This window comes from Trichoderma virens (assembly GCF_000170995.1).
Source record: "Trichoderma virens Gv29-8 chromosome Unknown TRIVIscaffold_6, whole genome shotgun sequence".
Lineage (NCBI taxonomy): Eukaryota > Fungi > Ascomycota > Sordariomycetes > Hypocreales > Hypocreaceae > Trichoderma > Trichoderma virens.
Window position 1 is genome coordinate 2,803,992 of NW_014013743.1, and position 20,393 is coordinate 2,824,384.

General features: G+C 43.9%; 7 protein-coding genes across 7 annotated transcripts; 2 read left to right on the forward strand and 5 right to left on the reverse strand.

Annotated features, from left to right (window-relative positions):
• Positions 1–536: 536 nt before the first annotated feature.
• Positions 537–2,115, reverse strand: TRIVIDRAFT_191563 (uncharacterized protein; the record flags this gene model as incomplete). Its single annotated transcript, XM_014101684.1, has 3 exons — positions 537–557; positions 593–1,871; positions 2,081–2,115. The coding sequence occupies 3 exons, from the start codon at positions 2,113–2,115 to the stop codon at positions 537–539; spliced, it is 1,335 nt and encodes a 444-aa protein (XP_013957159.1).
• A 1,916-nt stretch (positions 2,116–4,031) lies between these two features.
• On the reverse strand, positions 4,032–4,478 carry TRIVIDRAFT_19346 (uncharacterized protein; the record flags this gene model as incomplete). The annotated part of the gene is made up of 3 exons (XM_014100879.1): positions 4,032–4,184; positions 4,240–4,295; positions 4,349–4,478. Coding segments are annotated over 3 exons (339 nt in total), but the record flags the coding sequence as incomplete, so codon positions are not given.
• Positions 4,479–5,332: 854 nt separating this feature from the next.
• On the forward strand, positions 5,333–6,552 carry TRIVIDRAFT_60224 (uncharacterized protein; the record flags this gene model as incomplete). Its single annotated transcript, XM_014101685.1, has 4 exons — positions 5,333–5,374; positions 5,465–6,004; positions 6,064–6,399; positions 6,466–6,552. 4 exons carry the CDS (start codon positions 5,333–5,335, stop codon positions 6,550–6,552), a joined length of 1,005 nt encoding a protein of 334 aa, XP_013957160.1.
• Positions 6,553–6,735: 183 nt separating this feature from the next.
• TRIVIDRAFT_60223 (uncharacterized protein) lies at positions 6,736–8,125 on the reverse strand (the record flags this gene model as incomplete). Its single annotated transcript, XM_014101686.1, has 4 exons — positions 6,736–6,759; positions 6,890–7,271; positions 7,522–7,705; positions 7,765–8,125. The coding sequence occupies 4 exons, from the start codon at positions 8,123–8,125 to the stop codon at positions 6,736–6,738; spliced, it is 951 nt and encodes a 316-aa protein (XP_013957161.1).
• Positions 8,126–9,209: 1,084 nt separating this feature from the next.
• On the forward strand, positions 9,210–11,157 carry TRIVIDRAFT_60222 (uncharacterized protein; the record flags this gene model as incomplete). The annotated part of the gene is made up of 7 exons (XM_014101687.1): positions 9,210–9,274; positions 9,471–9,979; positions 10,061–10,118; positions 10,210–10,357; positions 10,540–10,634; positions 10,722–11,014; positions 11,132–11,157. The coding sequence occupies 7 exons, from the start codon at positions 9,210–9,212 to the stop codon at positions 11,155–11,157; spliced, it is 1,194 nt and encodes a 397-aa protein (XP_013957162.1).
• Positions 11,158–11,423: 266 nt separating this feature from the next.
• TRIVIDRAFT_28390 (uncharacterized protein) lies at positions 11,424–12,209 on the reverse strand (the record flags this gene model as incomplete). The annotated part of the gene is made up of 4 exons (XM_014101688.1): positions 11,424–11,538; positions 11,594–11,614; positions 11,668–11,787; positions 11,851–12,209. The coding sequence occupies 4 exons, from the start codon at positions 12,207–12,209 to the stop codon at positions 11,424–11,426; spliced, it is 615 nt and encodes a 204-aa protein (XP_013957163.1).
• A 4,007-nt stretch (positions 12,210–16,216) lies between these two features.
• TRIVIDRAFT_7954 (uncharacterized protein) lies at positions 16,217–16,588 on the reverse strand (the record flags this gene model as incomplete). The annotated part of the gene is made up of 1 exon (XM_014100856.1): positions 16,217–16,588. A coding segment is annotated over one exon (372 nt), but the record flags the coding sequence as incomplete, so codon positions are not given.
• Between the last annotated feature and the right edge of the window lie 3,805 nt (positions 16,589–20,393).

The window sequence follows — 20,393 nt, forward strand, 5'->3', positions numbered from 1 at the left end:
TGCGATGCTTACTTGGCAGTGCTGTCAATATAGATTAGTGAAGCAGACTAATTGTTTAGCACTAGAAGATACGACACGGTGAAGAAAACGTCCTAGCTTGGAATTTCTAAGCATCAACGATGAGATGTGCTCAACCGCTGACCACTATTAATTATCAGTCGTGAACCTGTCAGTATAGGCTAATTTGATCGCCGTTCTCTACCTGGAAAAGCAACTGTTGGCATAGAGGGGAATTTTTATTTTATGTAATAGTTTTAATAACTAAATAATGGCTTGTAATTTCGGTTGGAAAAAAACTAAACCTATCCAAAAGTTGACAAAAAACAAGACACGCAGGCATTATTACGCTGCTACGCAGTTGCAAGTAACAGCACTATTTGGCTTGCGGACCAACTAACTTAAAACTTGGCTCTAAGCTTTCTGTCATGCTTGCCCAAGTGTTCATCCTCACAAGTTCATCATCAAGTTCGCTAATTTCCTTTTCCAAATCTTGCCTTTTCTTCCTCTCTGTATCCCGCTGCATTCCATTTTGAAAATTAGTAGTCCCCATCTTCAAGCTAGACGATTCACCGTTATCGTCTTTACTTGATACCAAAGGCTCGTTTTGCTCGCGTTCAAGCTTCATTGCCGCTTCCACACGCAGTCGCATAACCTCCTGAGCAACTTCTTCGGCTACGATAGCAAAGTGACACCGCTTGTAGACGCCAACGCTGGTGAATAAAATTCCAATTATCTCGTAGGCAAATAGGATTGGTAGAGCATAATGTAGGTGCGGATTGCAACCGCCGGACCAGTTATCCGTGAGGGCCTCGTAGGCTTCGTGTGCTGGCAATGCGTATGCCCAGCGGTAGAATCGGGATGAGAGACTGAATGGTATCAAAATGGAAGTGACATTAGTCACAATCCAAGTAATAAGGGCCATGGGCATGTACTGGGGTGGAAGCCAGATGGTAAAGATGTCGATGGCGAGGAAGTTGACATGGGCAAAAAGCCATACAATCAGCCAGTTGAGACCGAATTGTTTTCCAGAAACATCCCAGCCAGCCTTGAATGCCCATATAGCAGCAGTAAGAAGTAACGAGCCAACAGTGGTGAATATCCCAGAGATAAGGTTCCGGGTAAAAATGATGCGTATTGGCGATATCTTGGTGTAGACGTTAAATTGCGCGTACAGCCCATTGATACTGGCAAGATAAAAAAAATCTTGAATCAGGATTAGTACAATGCATATGGAATTGTATACGGTTCGAGTGCCTTGAGTTGTCGGCCGAATGTTGATGGACGATAGAATCCAAGGGTTCGCATATGTTAACAAGGCGGTCGAGTCATTGATTGTAGTTGTGGTAAGTGCGAAGGAAGTATTTGCGTAAACCACACGGGCAGCATTGGAGAGTGTCTGAAGATTGCTGGAAATGGCGGCGTCAAGGACAATCGGGTATCTGGCCTCATTCCAGATGTAAAAGAGTACATTGGACTGATTATGCTGCGATGCAGACCCTGAGAGTGCAAGCCCCAACTTTTCAGATGACCCTGGTGAGGTATACAATGCTGCCCAATATTTGGTACTACACACGGCCTCCCTTAATTCTCTCTCGGATGGAAATTCGTCTTTCGGTCGCTCGACGAGTGTGGGGAAGCCATCGGATCGTAGAGATGAATAGGCATCGCGGACAGCATCACCAACTATGCCGCCATCATAATCCACCCACAGCACTTCGAGGGCGTGCGTGCGCGAGGTTTGCTGAAACAAAGATCCAAAAAGATAGCAAAAGAGGACGAAGAAGAGCAGTTGAAGAAGGACAAAGTTTATCGCCGCCGCTTGGAAGAAGGCGCTGCGACTGGCCGTGAGCTCTGGATGGGATGCGGACACCCTGTTTTCGTTGGCACGAGGGTAGACTCTGCGCATGACCAGATGTAGCATGGTAGATGTAGGGATGAGATTCAAGGATGTTAGGTGCTAGGACTCAAGACACTCAGCTGGCTACAACCGAAGCGATCCTCTGAATATATATGGAGCTATTGAACGTAGCTGGGATGAGCTATAATATACATGTATGTAATCTGCCGAGACACCGCTTACCCCTGACGGCCAATGCTATGGTTGTTGTTTGTCATATTCGTGTGTACATGCACTCTCCTTACAGAGCCACACAAAAAGGAGCTGCCCCTTTCTACAATAGTGTGGTGAAGATACTCAACGATGACGCCACAATAGCGAGCAGCAATTATCTCCACGTAGCCCGTCCGTTTCGGCAGTATGAGCGCCACGATGGCGTCTCGTCCACCTGCCGTGTGCCCATCTACCTAAGATTATCCACCCAGCCTTGACAAAGGCCGGCATAGTCGCTGGTTGCCATAAAAACGAAGACTCCATTCCAAGTGCGCTGGATGCCCACACCGTCGCAAATCTACTAGCCATTTTCAACCATGTCCATATCAAGTCTAGTAGTGGTGATGATGATTGCGTTAGTGATTAAAAATACGAGTACAATGGCTTCTCGTTTGCGGGGAGAGAGCAGCCACATGCGGTCTTCTACCCGATGGTTTCAATCCACAGTAACAACTGCGCTCTTATTGCCCTTTTGGGGCATGGACATCTCTCTGGTTTATCATACAAACTGGTTACATTTTCAAAATCTGGGCTTCAAGATAGTGAACTAAATGTACATTTGTTTGGTGCAAAGAGTATTGCCAAAACTGTCCTCTTAGATTCATCACCCTAGCTACATCTGTGTGAAGGAGTATAGGTTATGCAAACTTGTTTTCTCCAATGATGTTTGCCGGCCAAACAGCAGCTAGGTCACTCTTTTAGTCGAATGAGGTAGATTTAGATTGGTCGGTATGGTGTGTTTGTCACCCTCTTTACCACTCGAGTTGCACATAAGTTTTTGGACTAGTGGTGTTTTGAATATCGTCAGGGTGAATACATGTATTTAGGTTAATTCATCGAGACTAACGATAAGAATATGTATCGGAACGGAGGAATTTAACTTTCTCTAATAGGGAATATGTGCGCGGAAGGGTGGAGATAGGATGCATTAGTTGGTAATTACATGTAGTTTCATTACAAGGCTTTCTTTAGTGACACACGTGCCTTTTCCCTGAGGGGTGGTATCCCATGTCCATCTTGCTCTTAACTATTTAAACAAAGGTCGAAAATATATGGATACTGTGTCCCACTCGTGAAGAAACTGATGGTTATGAGTGTTTTATTTTATTTTATTTTATGATTTACAATATGGCTGCAACTACTCCTTTGATAGGCTCCTGCAATTGTGGTGGAATAGTTCTCACGATCTATCAGTCTGAGCTTCCAATCAAGGTCTCCCTTTGCCATTGCCTTGATTGCCGCGCGTCAGGAGGCACCCTGTACGTTCACGATCAATTTTAACCCTAAGCTTCAACCCGACGACAAGATACTGATAGAGCTCTAGGTTTGCAGTCAATCTAATTGTGCCTTCCTCTAATGTAGAAATTAGCGGTGACCTTACCCCTAGTATCTACATCGCCAAAGCTGCTTCCGGCAATCAGGCAAATAGGCATTTTTGTCCACGTTGTGGATCGTAAGGCAGTACCGATGCAATTTCCCCTATGCAACTCATTCACCATTTACTGATTCATAATGCGATTCTAGGCCAACTCATACCACAGTCACCGAAAATCCAAGCACTACCTTTGTGAAAGGCGGGCTATTCCGGAAATCTGGGTACAGTTTGGAACATCCATTCAAAGAGCAGTGGTGGCGTCGGGCGGAGGCATGGGAGCGATCATACGTGCCAGAAGAGAACAGGATGCTTTAGATACTATTGATTCTCTATAGATAAAGGGCAGGATAGTCAACTAAATCGATTATCCAAGTTTATGTCGCAAATAGAGCATGCAATTGAATAGCTATTGGATTTTATAGTTAATATTGAAAGGAAATTTCCGTGCTAATCATCCCGCCCAAAACCAAGTTACACCAAATTGAAAGCCAGACTTTGCATGTACTACCAGGACTATATCCCACCGTCTGCTAGTTCCAAAGCTACCATTGCATCCTTAAGAAAACTGAGAATGCCTTTACTGCCTTCACGTACATCAAGTCCCGGCGGAATGTTGATGATGCGGACTTCAGGCAATGAAGCTTTTGCAACTGCGTTTGCCTGTTGTTGTTCTTCAGCCGTCCATTGACTGGAACAAATCTGCCTAGCTTTTAGTTGTTTTAAAGTCACCATCAGTAGTTCCAGGAAACGTTACCAAGATACCAGGAGGATACATAAGAGCCTCTAGTACGACCTTCAACTCCTGAAGAGCTTTACAAAGCCTGGTGAGTAGCTGATTCCATTGTCGGAAGAACAATACTCACTCGTGGAGTTTGCAATATGGATAACTCCATAATTGCTATCAAGGCTCTTTATGAGCTGGTCCACAAGCAGAGCTGCTCGTTTAGGGGTCTTATTCAGAGAAACGAGATAAATTGGCTGAGTTGCCATGGTTAAATTAGTATGATTTGCTTCGAATTACCTGATGCATTGTTGGAAAGTCACCTTGGCTGCTGGGAACTTTGCTTCGATGTATTAATAGTTTTCATCCGAGTCTCTTCCACTTATGCTTTAGGCAGTACCAGGTATACACATGCACTTTTTCATACCTTATTGCATCTACATTACGCTACGATTCCCACCTGCTAAGTATATACATCAATAGTGATGACAATGGAGAAGGAAGCTCGCAAAGCACGTAAGACTTGGAAGTTAGAACTCTGCCGCCGTGCTAACCGACAGAATGAGTCGCATTGGAACTTTTGTAGTGACACCATTCGGCACCTGTCTCGAGTTCCCAAGCATGTACAGGCGACATCCAACATCATGCGTGACTAGTATTCCTTTCTTCATTAGACCATGCAGGGAGCGGCGGACTAGCGGCGGCGGACGCTAACCCGCCATGTGTACATATTACGAATCATGGCCATGTCATAAGCTAGAGCTGAAGTCCAGGCTAGGCTGTGTGAAACTATGTTTTGTCATCTTCGAAGCTGTAGGATGTATCTACCGGCATAGTGATTTATCATCTGATGATGAAATGCGTTGTGCCGATAGCAAAAGGGCAGGGGTGACGAGGCAGCCTATATGCTGCATCCGCTACTCCGAATAGGTGGCCCAACGCATTTACCGCGCAGGAATATTTAGTTGCATCTCAATGACGGTATGCACTAAACGATTATTTAGGCCAGTGGGAAGCACTGCCTACATATTTGGGCAGTTTGAATATACAACTCCGAAAACTATCCCGAAATTCGAAAAATCACTTCACTTTCGTTCTACTACAAGTCAAGTGATTTCTATTAAATATGGAAAAGCTCATAGTGATTATTGCCGTCACTGGTGTTCAGGTGCGTTTTGCTCTCGTTACTTTGTAAAACAACGACTGTGGGATTCATCTCCACTGCCGCCCTGACATTCTCTTAACCTGGCGCTTATAGGGCTCTTCTGTTGCAAATGTTTTCCTTCATGAAAGTGGATGGAAGATCCGCGGTGTTACCCGAGATCCCTCTAAGCCTGCAAGCAGAGCTCTCGCTGCTAAGGGTATTGAAATCGTAAAGGGGGATGCAGACGATGTCGAATCTATCAAGGCTGCTCTCCGCGGTGCTTCAGTGGTTTTTGGGAATACGGTATTCCCAGAGGCTTTTTCAAATCCAACTGCAGAGAATACGCCTACACTTGCGCCTGGACAAACTCTGCGAGAATGGTGCTATGAGACGGAGCTGCGCCATGGAAAGAATATCGCCGACGCTGTCGCTACCGTAGACACTCTTGATCTATTCGTGTGGTCTTCATTATCACATGCGAAGAAATGGAGTGGAGGAAAATATACCGGCGTTTACCATTTTGACTCAAAAGCACAGGTTGTCGATTATATTTATAACATCTACCCGAGTTTAGCAAAAAGAATGTCTATTCTTCAAATGGGTCTGTTTATCACTAATTGGAAATGGGGCCAGGCCTCTGTTCCATGGGAAAGGGTTTGCCACCCATTAATCTATTCTTGCTTCGAAGAACGTTTTCCCTAACATACAAATAGCGCTCGGATGGCTCGATGGTACTCCGTGTGCCTGGTAGTGGTGACGTTCCAATACCTCTTGTTGTCCCTTCTGATGCGGGACATTTCGTCAAAGCGCTCACCCAGGTTCCAGCCGGGAAAAATTTAATCGCGTTCGGCGATCGTATCACCTGGGCTGAGTATGTCCAGCTCTGGAGCAGAATCACAGGTGTTCCAGCTACTTTTGAAAAGACTACGGTAGCGGAGCATGCTAAACTTGCGCCAGGGGGTTACGGGGAGGAGATTGCAGAGATGTATGCGTATGCCCAAGACTATGGCTACGATGGCAGTGATCCATCTGTCGTTTCTGCCCATCAAGTAAGTGTCGAACTCCCTATACATACATGTGCTTTATGCTGAACTCAATTTTTTTTGCACGTAAAGCTCGGCGTCGATGTTCCGGTTACTCGAATTGAGCAATACATCAAAGAGGAGGATTGGTCTCAACTCTTGTCTGCTAAAGGGACCTAGAAATGCAAGGCTAAAATCACCATTCGGCCTACTAGCAACCTATTAGAATAGGTATGGAGAAGAAAGCGGTGAATAAATTTCAAGCATATATGGGTTAATAGTACAAATCCTACCCCCTTCGTCTCCACCGCTGGTTATTTTCTATGTGAATTTAGTCATTTAATGCTTATTTGAAGCAGTTTCCTAGAGTAACGGAATGAAATTGGCCTAAAAACTTCGACATTCTATAGTACTTAGTCAATTTTCCATCATAAGGATGCTACTAAACTCAAGACAGCTATGCATTTGACTTCTTGAAATAGCTCTCTACAATTCGAAGAGGCGATTGCAAACTTACAAATCCTTCGAAACAGCAACTAAGATACGGCTCAGCTTCAAGAATAAGCTGTGCGTTGCTGTCAGCCAGTGTCCTCTCGTTTCGCAGGCCGTGAGATAGTGTTTCTCGGGAAATAATGTGCTCTGGGCCTGGATCAATATAGCTGAGCAGACTCTCTTGCAGTTCAATCAAGACCATGCTGAGCTGGAGGGCGAAACTCCAGTGGTTAACAAGTAAACTTGCAATTGGTCCAGAAAGGAAACAAAGTTGATGGAATGTATTGGAATATTTTGGCATGCATTCGGCATCATGATATTTGTTATCATGTCTAACTGGTGAGCTGCGGGACCAATATAGAGGTTGCGAAGCCGCCATTTTGAGCAAGGAAAGCCATTCTTCAAGTCTGTGCTGCAAGTCAGTAGTTCTCGCAAGTAATGACATTCCTGCTTCTAAGTTTTGAGGTGAATACCCAATGGTAATGCTTGTGAAAAATTCATCTGAATGTCTCAGTAGGCCTGGGATATGTGCTCCCACGTCAGTCAAGTGATCGCTCATTGATTTGGCAACGTTCTCAAAAGGGACATTCAGCCAGCCCGGCTCAGCAAGGAATGTCTGCTCTCGTCGCTCTATTGCGGCGAAAACAGCAAACTCACGAAGACCACAGAATGCCTTTTGCATTTCTAATGATGTTCGCAGGAGCTGTGGTCCACAATGCCGTAAAGCGCTTAGGGCTCCGTTCACGTGCAGTTGATATTCTGTAGTACTTGGCGTCACCACCGATCTTAAGTGTTCGAACATCTGCATCGATATCGATATGTAGATGAACACCTGATAAGGCTGCGTGGATACTTTCGTATCTTGGGATAAGAATCGAGCTAGAAGACGGGAATACTGACCCAACGCTACGACGTAGCTTGAGTAGGCAAGCTTCTCCAGACCAACATCGCCATGCAAGCTGCCATAGTACAGGCTTAAGAGGCTGAGTAGTGAATGATCGATGGTTGGAATACGTAGGGAGGAAAGTGGAAGCAAAGACCGAATGCATGTAGCGACACTCGAATAGTGCTTTGGCCCCGTACCTTTCATACGGTCGCCACTAAAGATGCCCTTATTCCTAGGTTTGAATTCATTCAAAAGCGCTTGATACACAGACTTGTAAGACGCTTGAGAAAACAGACGAGCATTTTGGTTGATGGCAAGTGACGATGACCATTGATGGTCTGCGAGAAGACATCTCAAATATCGAATCCAGAGCATGGTAGTATGAAAAAAATGGTGCAAATGATTCGCATTGCCTGAGCGGTCTTGGTATGCTTGGACCAGAGCTGTCCTTTGGGTGTGAGCATTAAAAGATTCCGCATGGCGATGAATGAATACGGCCGATGGCCTTGGGCCACTGCATCTGAGGCCACTTCGTTGACAGCGCCGGCATTGCGGTTCTGAAAGGTCACACTGTCCACATGTTTAGTCTTGCACACTTTGCATTTGTCGTGGTGATAATGCTGCTACCTTCTTGCGACGCCTCTTACATTGATCGCATCTCGCGCTCGAACCTGGTACGTGGCCACCTGTCTTGGTCATCTTTGTGCGGCTTCAACCTTGACGGCACAAGAGAGAGAGATAGGAAAGATTCTGCCTGGCACAATACTTGAGACACTCTATACTCTACTTATAACAAAGCATAAGCATTGCAGCTAGGCAAAAAAGGAACTGTCTAGTGGGTATCCCTATACAGTAATTAAGTATGCAGAAATAATAAAGCTTGTTATAGTAACATATAGCATTTAATTGCTAAATGATGGTAACTTGCAATATTCTTGATAATTACTTAGACCACTATATTATAGGAAGTCTAAGGCAATATTGTAGTAAACTGCTAAAAAAGCAGAGTATTAATTATAAATTACCTAATCTCCACTCAATTAGCTACGCTAGATATAACAGGAGGCATATGCCAAAATGTTTTATGCAATAGTCGTCCCACTAACTAGCCAGCTAATAAAACTGCATACCTAGTAGTTATTGAGGTTGGGTTTACTAATATCTGCTAGCATAGAACGAGTATTACAAATTAAGAGGGTGGCAATCCACGGATATGCCGAACTACACAGCGCTAACTTGCCGCCCTACTTAGCGTTTGCCTTGAGATCATTCCGTACTCCACAGCCGACAACCGCATAATACGTTGATCGAAGCTTCAAGATATTTCCAGTCCAACTGGATTCTTCGCTATCTCACTGTACAAACATCTGCACATCTCAAGCTGCTATCTATAAGCTACTAGTACCTGCTTTCGTCTACCTAGGTACTACAATTGACACGAGGAAAAGTCAAAATCATCATGCAAGTGGCCAGCTTGCAGACCTCACAAAATGCGTGCACATTCTGCAGGAAACGAAAGCGGGCGTGTGATAGAAAGCTCCCCGGATGTTCGAGTTGTGAGAGGTTATTCAATCCAGCCTCTTGTTTCAAACTCAAAATCTTCCATCTAGCTAATATGATTTGTTGGTAGCCGAGGCCAGACCTGTGACTACCCGTAGTACCCCTCCCTTGCAGCAGCCAGCTCAATATCGTCAGCCTCCTAACTGACCACTTCAAACAGTGCTTCCACCGAAGAGACTCAGAATCAAGCAGCTTCAGCCTACATCTTCACATCTTCGGATAGTCCGAGATTTCCGGAAGCCTACTTCCTGGATCATCGAGTATTTCAGCAAAACGGCCAGTCAGCCCCAGGTGTACGATTGCTTGCTTCACCGCAAATCGCGACTTTCGTAGGGGATCTGCAGACTATAGTAGCGGAGTATATTCAGAGGATACATTGGTGGATACCAATTCTCTCGCGAAATCAACTGCTGCTTTCTCTGGAAACACCCACTGCAGAGACGGAAACCGACTTGCTTCTTTTGGTTCTAGCAATGAAGGTTATCCTTTGGAATCCATCGACCCAGCACTCAACAAACCCAAGGACAGAAGGATATTTGTTAGCGCGTCGTGCAATTGATGAAGCAGTCTTAGCTGGAGCCATGTCTTGCCGACTGCTTCAAGCCCAAATTCTCTTGGCCATTTTCGAGCTTGGACATGCAATCTATCCAGCGGCTTACCTCTCAGTTGGTGCGTGTGCTAGATACGGTACTGCATTAGGAGTCGATGCATCGCTAAGCCCTGATTTTCAACTGCAAAATCCATCTGTAGATCGCTTGGGCATCGAAGAGCGAAGGAGGGCGTGGTGGATGGTCCTTATTTTGGACCGGTAAGTGTGGAGTTCATCTTCCATATAGCGCCTCAATTTTTAGCATCTGCAAGTAGGTCTGACCATTTTCTTCATATTCGTCGCCTTTCAGATTCACACAGCTCGGTAATCCGCAGCGGCCGCTTTCCACTGCCGATCCTCAAAGAGATAGTCTCCTGCCATCCGACGAGGAAAATTTTGATCAAGGGGTAAAGTTTCAGGTTTCGAACATGATTCGTGTTATGATTCGTATACTTACGGTAACTAGAATATACCAGATAGGAGCTTTCCCGTGTCGGCAGCCGCTGACGTTAGGATGGGGATGCTTGCGAGAATGTGCCAAGCTTCGTATCTTCTCGGACTTGTGCTGCGCTATAATCGAGATAGAGCTGAATCGGCGTCACCTTCTGCTGGGCTCGATGATCATGAAGAATATTGGCAGCTTGACAAAACCCTTAATGCTCTGCTTAACCTATCCTATGCAGAAGGAGAGATTAGACGAACCGCCGTGTGCGCTCAAACGTCTATTTGCTATAGGTATGCAAGCGTGACTTCCTTTTCGACTTGTCAATCATTCTTCTATTTCCTTTCACATCTCACAATTCGATTTCTAATATCATGTAGTGGTCTTATCGCTCTTCATGATCCACAATCTTCACGGATCGACCAACAACACATGCAGTTCGCCATTGATATGCTGATGCCAGTAGTTGAGTCCATGGCCTGGGATTCTAAGATATTTCTCAGCGGATTTCGCGTTTCTGTAGCAGACGCCTCACCGCTTTTGCTCCTGTGGGCGTATCAAGCCAGTACCATCTACAACCGTCTTCTATCTCAATATCAAAAAGAATCGCTGTTCCTGCTGTACCAAATGAAGTTGAAGCTTCGGGTAATGTCGCAACGGTGGCTTGCCGGAGGTAAGTAACCAGACGTCTTGCCCACTCAATCCTGTGCCGGCTAACACAAGATAGTTGCGTATCTCAAGCTTTTGGAATCAGACCCATAAAATAGAACACGCTTTGTTTGAATCGTAGCGATTACTCGTAAGCCGTGCTTTTAACTTCAATTGGGGTGGACTGTGGAGACAGTGTCCCAAGAGAAAGCTTAAGGGACAAATTTATCTACACCACAAGGGTTATATCAGTTATATCCTGAAATAATAATGTCTTTTTTTCTATCTAGGAGGAGGGAAGGGACTTGGTCCCGCTATATACGGCTCATTCAGGTCAAGCCAGTATTAGCCATGTATTGCTTGGCGTTCCCTGGCCTGCTACTAGAGGACATCAGAAGTATATGTAGATAGGCCGATTGGCGAAGCACAATCCCCTACAAAGAGGCTACGTACTCCTCCACAGTTACCACCTTTGATGCGAAAAGCGGCCATGAAACTTCAGTAGCTGCGAGTTTCTGCTCTTGGGTAAATGAAGCTGTCGCATCGGATCTAAAAGAAAAATAGTTAGTGCGGTGAGGACGTATACACTTCAAGGTGGTCTTACAGCAACGTTACGTGGTATCCACTAATACAAGCGGTTAGCTGAGGTTGAGTCAAGAAGTGGCTATGCATACTCACAGATCATACGCGTATCTGGCGGTCGATTCGACACAGGCGTTGGCGGTAAGTCCTGCGATGACAACATTGGTAATGGTTCGCTGACGGAGAAGAAAGTCCAGATCAGTGTTTTGAAAGGAGCTGCGTCGGTTTAGCCAATCACAATCACATAACAGCCATCGCAGGAATTTACACAAGTCGTACCTGCTTGACCAATGCTTGCTGAAGATCAGGTCTCCATTCTCCGGCTTTGGCTCCATGCCTTCGTAAATCTTTGCCCCCCAGCTGCCCTCTTCAAAGACTTTTCCCGCCTTCTGGGATTCGTGAAGTGGTTTCATCTGCGTCCAACCGTAAAAGGATTCTGCATTGTACTGTTGGTGCAGCCCATAGAAGACAGGGATCTTATTAGATCGAGCTGCCGCTAGGAGGTCCAAGATGTGCTTGACAGTATTGGTAGCCTCTAGAGAAGCTGACATTGCCTTGTACATTTTGCCATCAGGATGCAGGAAGTCATTGTACGGATCGATAAGCAAAACTGCTGTATGCGCGTGAGCTGTCGACATCCTGGCTCTAGAGAGTCTTGATTGGTTTAGGATACTCGTATTTAACTTAAAGATGTTGGATTTGCCTTGATCCGGCGATCTTTACACCTTTATATATAGCAAATCTTCCTGGGAATTACTGGGCAGACAAGTGGCATCGAAGAAGTGCCGTACCGAGGACAATGCTTCTACCTCATGGATCATGGATAATCGGTAGCCCATAACCCCACTGCCGCCGCCAGTCCGCCGCCAGTCCGCCAGTCCGCCCGGCACTAATCCAACGAGAGCCTGCTAATTCCCTCATGGTTAGTAGCTTTGCCGGCGCCGCTGTCATCAGATTTTACCTCTCTCTCGCCCTCTAGTCGCCTATTGTTTTGAGAGGACTTATACAGGCCATCTTTGTGGCTCGAACTTGAAAAGTTAATTGCTCTTTGCATTTTGCAAAGGATTGGATAACGCGTTAAAATAATCAAGGCCTATTAGTTTATAATATTATGTATTGCTAATCGAAATCTACGCATTACGTACATGAATATATATTGATATTTATGCAGCTGTAGATATAACGTTTTACTAACATATGCCGTTGTTGTCTTGTAGGTAAAATATCTCAAAGAGAATACGTAAAACTCCCTCTTGGTCTAAAATAGCCCCTCCCTACTTCCCCTCACACCTCACCAAGATGTTACGTACTACTTTTTCCTATTCCTCTGACTTATATATTGGAAGCTCACTGAAGCTCTTCAACCATCCCATTCCTTTATTTCATAGCTGTGTACTGGCTATTATTTTTTCATAAATAGATAGCTCCCATGGAACGAAAAAGCCGGGTTTGATCTTTGACTGAAGCGGCCTATCACAGTGTACTGGTGTACCCGAGCTACTTTTCAGCAAAGGCTGATGTAGTAGGTCGTTAGAAGCTAAATCTGGCGTACAACCCTGGTCATGCCTGGTGGCTGATTGTCGTTCCCTCTCAAGCTGCCGACACCTTTTTTCGAGAGCGGCACATTGTTGAATCAGAGCGAGCTTCTCAGACTCGCATGATTTGAGTTGAGTTTCCAAGTCATTTAAGCGTTTCTCTTTTCTTTCCCTATAGGCTCTTTGAGAAGCTCGGTTCTGAGCTCGTCGATGCTGTGCCGAGGAAATGTTAGCAACTATTGCAAGATATTGCTTGAGATTCAGTGGACTACTTCCAGAAACGATAGAGACTGAAGCATTCTCTCCCATTTTCAGGCCATCAGGGAGGCCTTTCGGCGCGGGCTCAGTTGTGGTGAGACGATTCTTTAACAAAGGAGGTTCTTTAAAAGAGTCGTTATGGGTAATTGTTGGAATCAATAATTCATCAGCTTTCTGGGCTTGAAAGCACGAGTCATCGACTATGTAAAAATACTCCATGTTTGAAATATATACTCCTAAAAGCTAGATATTACCCCTTACCTTGAGTAGTGTTTAAATGAATTGGGTCTATGAGGCCTTTATAACTACAAATTTGGTGGAACCTTGTGAATTTTCGGCAGTTGAGGTTAAGATTGTTGAGTGGGTTCGACGCTGCGCCGGGCGTATTCAGGAAGCTTTTATGAAAGAGACATTCAATAAGTTAAATAAGCGTCGCATTGGGCTCCTCCCTTTATCAAAGAGGATATTATCTGGGGGCATGCTAACTAAATGTAACTATAGCTGATATGAAAGGATCTGTAACAAATTTTTCAGGAAGCACGTTCTGCTATTCTTGGAATTCTAGCCGAGCTCAGCCCCCCCTCCATTACCATACTTTGTGGTTCACCGTATTTCTGCTGTGTGCCAACTCTAGCTAAACTCTTACTTTGTAATCACAAGCCGCGATTCGCAGACAAAATTAAACAGGCATTGCTGATGCTACAGCCTAAGATGTGCCCCGGACCGCATGTTGATGACTCTAAGATTCATTGTGGTTGACTTATGGGATAGAAGGAGGCCTCCTTCCATATTATTTGGAATTACTTTATCTACATGCCATCTACGAACTGCCCGTAAATTGTCTATTATTTTCCAATTGCGCTATAGCACCTTACTCCCTACAACTTATTCTTTCCATTTCATTTTCACCAGCGTTATAATGGTGAGATCTTTGCATTACGATACATTATCTTTATTTCTTTTCATTTCTAACCTTTGTGGTATTAAGGCTTATAATCGTTCTATCTGGGGTCATACACAAACTCAAATTTAGCAATTTGCTATCTGTTACGATATTGTAACAGCAATTAGAAAGGGTACCATTTAAGCCAGTGGATCAACAAGATCTATCAGTGCTAGCAGCTTATACCTTGCACTGCCCTTCACAACACCTCATGACATAATCCTGTTACAAAAGTGGATCGATTTCCTAAACCTCAAGTTAATTAGTGTAACGAGAACATTCCCGTCAAGCTGCGCAGTAACATTCTCGGGTGTAGTAGTGTGTCCGGCCCGTTCTGTACGTTAACAGGGGACGAAAGAAGTAAAAGCCGTATATACAAAATGAAGGCTGCTAAATTTACTGCTGGGAACATCTTGTGTTTTAAAGAACCCCTGAGTAGAAAAATCTTTTTGTATTATTAAATACCTTTCAATATACGAAGGATTACGACAAGTGCGGATACATATAGTCAGGGTATCCTTGTTGTGGTAAGCATACCAGTAGCTAGCGGTGTATAAGCTAGTGCAAGTATAGATTGCTATGTACATATTGAGAGGTCTCGTGTCGTAAACATCATGGTCCAGATAGGGAAATATGAGCGCGACATTTGACGGATTGCTGAGTAAATGCTTCCTAAGTAAGCAGAGTGGATGAAAACAAAAGTTCGGTTGGAATACTAGGCAACGAATCACGCAATACCTCATGTCAGAAACTTATTAAACAGCTCTCATTTCGGCAATTCCGCGCGGTTACGGTAAAGATTAACAATGATAATTTCTTCTCTATAGTATCTAAAAAGTTCTTAATTTGGCTTATCTTATGCAATTTGGCGGGCTGATTGATGAAGATATGCTCGTACTTGCTGCGGTGTGCCCCTTTGAGTTATCTGGCTGCAAAGGTCCTCTCTCACCAAGAATAGACCAGTAACGGACCAGTTTTCCATGGCTTGCATTGACGACAGCGTTGCTATACGTTCAATGAGACACTTGTAGATACCGCGAGAGATATGAGTTAGCGATATGTTGAGTACTATATGTATTAGCGAAGTTAAGCTTGATGTCTCTGTGTTAAATTGAGATATACCGAAAGATATTGCGGTATCGCTACAGATTACATGTAACATATCTGCCTCGATTCTCTTTCTTTAGTTTTGAAAATATGAGCAAATTGGGGTCACTGTCAAGGTTGATATCTCTACTTGTGTTCGCCCAGCTTGTGTATACCGCTACCTCGTCTCTCGACATTCCCGTATACTACACATAACAGAGTATAGTGAGTATGAACAATGTCTGGGTAGTTTCAGTCTTCAACTCTGTACATAAGTCGAGCTCCCAAGTAGTCAAAGATACTTCGCTGACTATTAGTTTAGCTACCTACCGGCTCAAGTACTACAAGATTTCACATTGCTTAATCGTCTATGTCACAAGATATAGTATGACCTCGTCAATCAATTTTAGAGAGAGATGTTCCGTATAATTTTGGTCTATGGTAATTCCCTTGCTGATTGCGATATGTAGTGGCATATAAATTTACATTTAGCAAACCATTCACTATGCGAAAGATTAGGTAAAGTAAAAAAAATAATTAGAATATTACGGTGTGACCACAGCTCAGATATTTGCATTCGGAAAGTAAGTTGTATCGATATATCTATGGTAAAGCGGCCTCTTTCACTTATAGAAGCGCCAAATATACTAAGTAGGCTGTGCAACCTTTAGTAAAGTTGCCGAACAATATTATTATTGTTGTTTTCTTCCCATGCTTTCGACTGATTTTGGGACAGCCGGATAATAGTTTTCACATTATCCACAACCTGTGGCAGTGCTGCGAGCTGGTTGAACCGTGTATGATCGCTGTCCAGGGTAGCCTTTGAAGGAGCCTGTTCAGCAATGCTAGCCTTGGTGGCCTGAATTGCTTCGATAGGGAAGAGAGCAATTCTCACAGCCAGGTTATCCACATATGCATGAAGAGCCTCAGCAGTAGGATGCACAGAATTGACCCAACCTACACGAGCTGCTTCAGAAGCACTAACTTGTGCGGCGGCAAGCATGTATTCGGCGGCTCGGCCAGGACCAATGAGCCTTATTAATTGTTGGAGTCCGCCGACGTGAATAAGTCCAAGGGATGCCTCAGGTGCGCCAAATTGTGCGTCTGGCCCAGCAAACCTCATATCCATTCTAAGCAGATGTTCATCTCCAGCACCCCAGGCTCGACCATTAACCTCGCCAATAAAGATAACTGGAGTCGTTAAGATGAGGTCTAAATTTATATAGTATGTCTCCAAGAGCGCTGAAGAATTGCGGCCTGGAATTGCATTCGGTAGGAAGAGGTTTAAGTCAATCGGAGCCGCCCAGAAATCAGCAATATCGCTATCAAAAACCACGACTTTGGTCTTCTGATTCCCCAAGCTGTGCATAAACGCGTTGAACTCTGTGATGACATTGGCATCCCAAAGATTTATAGGGGGGTTTGAAATAGTGACACGCTTGGCGCTGCAATCGCGATTAATGCATGATTGCTTCAAGACCTGGGCGTGACAAAGGTAAGTGAGGGAAAGAAAAAAGAGAAGTTTAACCACGGTTTTGAAGTTTGCCATGTTAAGTAAATAATCAAGTGACCAGTGTCAGAGTTAAAACGGTCTTGTTATTCAAGCTTTCGGATTACAGCAATATATATACAAAATTCTTAGATACTTAATGCCTAACTGCATGTAACGGAGCGAAGCAGTTAAGCAAACTACCCATTGCACAGAGTTAATCGCAGTTTACTTCGTAAGCAAGTTCATGCTAGCATCCTATTGGAGTACTTTACCGCGTAACTTGGAATTATTAATTTCATATACCCCGGAAGACTTAGTGGCGGGTTGGCGGCGGGTTGGCGATAAGTAAGCGGTGGATCAGAGGCGGATTGGTGGTGGATTAGTGATAAATAAGCGATGGATTGGTGATAGACTGGCGGTAGATTATCCTCACGATATCCAATCTTTCTTGTCGCAGGGTCGAAGATTGCACGGGAGAAAGCAAAAGGAAACCAAGTCCCCGGGGTGTTTGTCAACGAAACAATACAGCTGTTACCTGAGGGGTTCCTCCCAGTGATTTCGATTGATGTTCATTCCGATTACACGGACAACCCGGAAACTGGACAAGCATAAATCCAAAATGTTTGAAGCCCTGAAACACCACTAAACATTCGAGGAGCTATTTGTGTATATGAGCATGGGATAATGTCTAAGGAATGTCGAGATGCATACGAAGAGAAAGGTTACTTGGGAAAAGACGATGAAGTTAAGACAATTAAACCAATCCATCCTCCTGTTCAGCAATGATCTTCTTCTCTGGGGCAACCGGGAACAGGGTCATTTTAGCCAAAGACATTCATTGGCGATTCAAGTATAACGCGAGCGAAGAGGCTTAACGGCACGCCATCACCAATCTCCAGGTTGGCAAGAACTTCGCCAATGGTTGCTCATGCAGACGAGAACTGCAAATTATCTGATGATCTTTTTTCGAAATGGGAAATTCCGGCTGATATTGCAAATTTTACTGTTTTATTTGAGCAACCGAGAAGATAATTGCGACTATGATATCAGCCAATAAACATTTCTCGTCCTCAAAGTGTACGCCCTTGAGCCGCATACAAAATATCAACATTTCTTCTCAATCAAGAGCAAACCTACGTTTGCAACGTACGCTATGAAATCCTGAAGGAGAGACTATCTAACGCTTAGACGCTGTCATTATATACTTTACGAGCCGTCTATTTATCCTTGTCCCATTAAAACCTAATTTTTACTTCTACTCCTAAGGGGTGTTTTTAATTCTTAGGCAAGCAGTACGAGGGTTTCCGAGCCGACTTGAAATTGACTTTCCTCACCATGATGGACGGATATTTATCCATCGGAACACGCATATTAGCCCAGTGTCCGTGGGGTCATCACCCCTGTAGGGTATTTGAAATCAGTTACAGTAGCATCTCGTATTGAAATCCCATCTACATTCGGCTCATCAATCCAAACCTATTGCTACTCGGGAGTGTTTACATCGATACCTCCAGCACATTCACTTACGTTTATCATGTCTCTCATGCATTTGCAACGAGACTATTTCGCCTTCACCTATATTTTTCTGAACTAGGAATTACAAACATGCAAAAAAAGATTATGCCACGACTCCTATAGGGTACCTTTTCTTTTTGGGCGGAAGATGATGGTGCTTGCAACGGCTCGTCGGATCAGTATATGACTAGGATTGTGCATCTAGGGTATGCAAGCTCGTTGATGGAGTAAGCGGCAAATCCATCCAGTTGTATTTACCAGGGTCAAACGATATATTGCTCTTAAAATATCCATACTTGGATGCAAAGCTAACTAATATTCCGTACTTCTTTCACAGCATCTGTAACTGGTATGTACCAATTTGGCCATAGCCGCATTGTACTCACGATTGCAATAGAGTGAACTGGTTTTTCCAAGAGAGCATTATACCACATATTAATGCACAACTGATTCTATGCGAACGGCTAGTCAATCTGTGCCCTCTGGAAGTCTATATAACCGATTATATGAAGGGTTTATTTTGTTGATTGTTGAACACCTGGTAGCTTCTTGCTGATGTCCCGTGAGGCTGACGGCTTACGGGGCTGCGGAATAGCCGGTTTGCTGACATTGTGTCCAGATTTTATTAATACGAAATGCTGTTATCTTCATTAATGTGATTTAAGGAGTATCAAAAACGAATAAGTCTCCTCCTGACTCGTTTCCCATCAAGGCAGGTGTGATTTTCGAGCAAGATCGAAACGGGATTTGTTCATTTAATGGAGTAAAAAAAGCTACTAGATCTTACGGAAGCTTTCTTTCTCTAGTCAAGAGCGCCCATGATCGGCTTGTTTCATCTCATAACTTTTTAAATATGCTTAAACTCGGAAATTTGATCTGACCGCCACTTGTGAACTTGGATTAATTTTTGCGTATCAGACTTCCTATATGATAGTAAACTACCGACGGATTACAAGTCAAATATGTCTAAGATAAGGATCACCCACATGATGACCAGGTAGACGACCTGTAATGGGTTAATGTTACCAGTCAGAACAGGAATAGATAGAGGATAATAGAGAGAATGAATAATAAAGCGGTGTAATTGGGATTTGAAGTTGATCATAGCATGCAAGTCGGCGCTAGTTGGTTGGATGTGAATTAAGGCTTCATCCCTGTGCAATATACTAGTTAATGTTAGATGACTAATAAATGCGAATTGTTACTCAGACATGTTGGATATAAAGAGCATACTATTCCCTCTGCTGATATCTCTCTTCCTCCTCATCAAACTTATAAACTTGCCTACTAGCTTGGTCTAAGACACAGTCGACAAACAAGCCGTCATACAAGGCGGATATAACAGAAATACACTCAAGCATCATGATAACCAACCATAAATAGGAAACTGTTTCGCATGATGCCACGACCCGACCAATCAGAACAGGATCTGAGAATGTTCAATAGATCCACGGCAGAATCTAACAAGATCCTTATATCCAGGATACATCACTGGATATATAAATTCACTTCACGCCACCGATTTAGATAGCTTAGATGGCCAGTTGTTAATATAGTAATAAAATTGGATTCAGCTATCACATCTGCCAGCTGGTGACAAGATTGCCCGTTGCTGACCTGATCGCCCGCGAAATAAATCCTTACTGCCAGTTTGCGCACCCTGAGCAGCTCAACTATTATTACTATAGGAACCCGGTTTGTCGTACATGAGCATTTTGCGGTTGTTGGTGGCCTGAAAGTATAAGTACATAGTGCGACTACCAAGTTGACCAGAATACAGAGATATCAATAAACTTTTACGGCTTGCTTCATAATAAGCTTACGAGTGCAAATATAGCTCTTTTACCAAAATCTGGTAAACTATTCGATCCATGGAATTTATTTGTTTGCTACCTAATGCTCCAGTCATTACTTAAGTAAGCATCAATGTTAGTTGCTCCTCAAAACAGGGTTCTAGCATTTGTAATTGGTAGTTACATACTCTATGGAACCG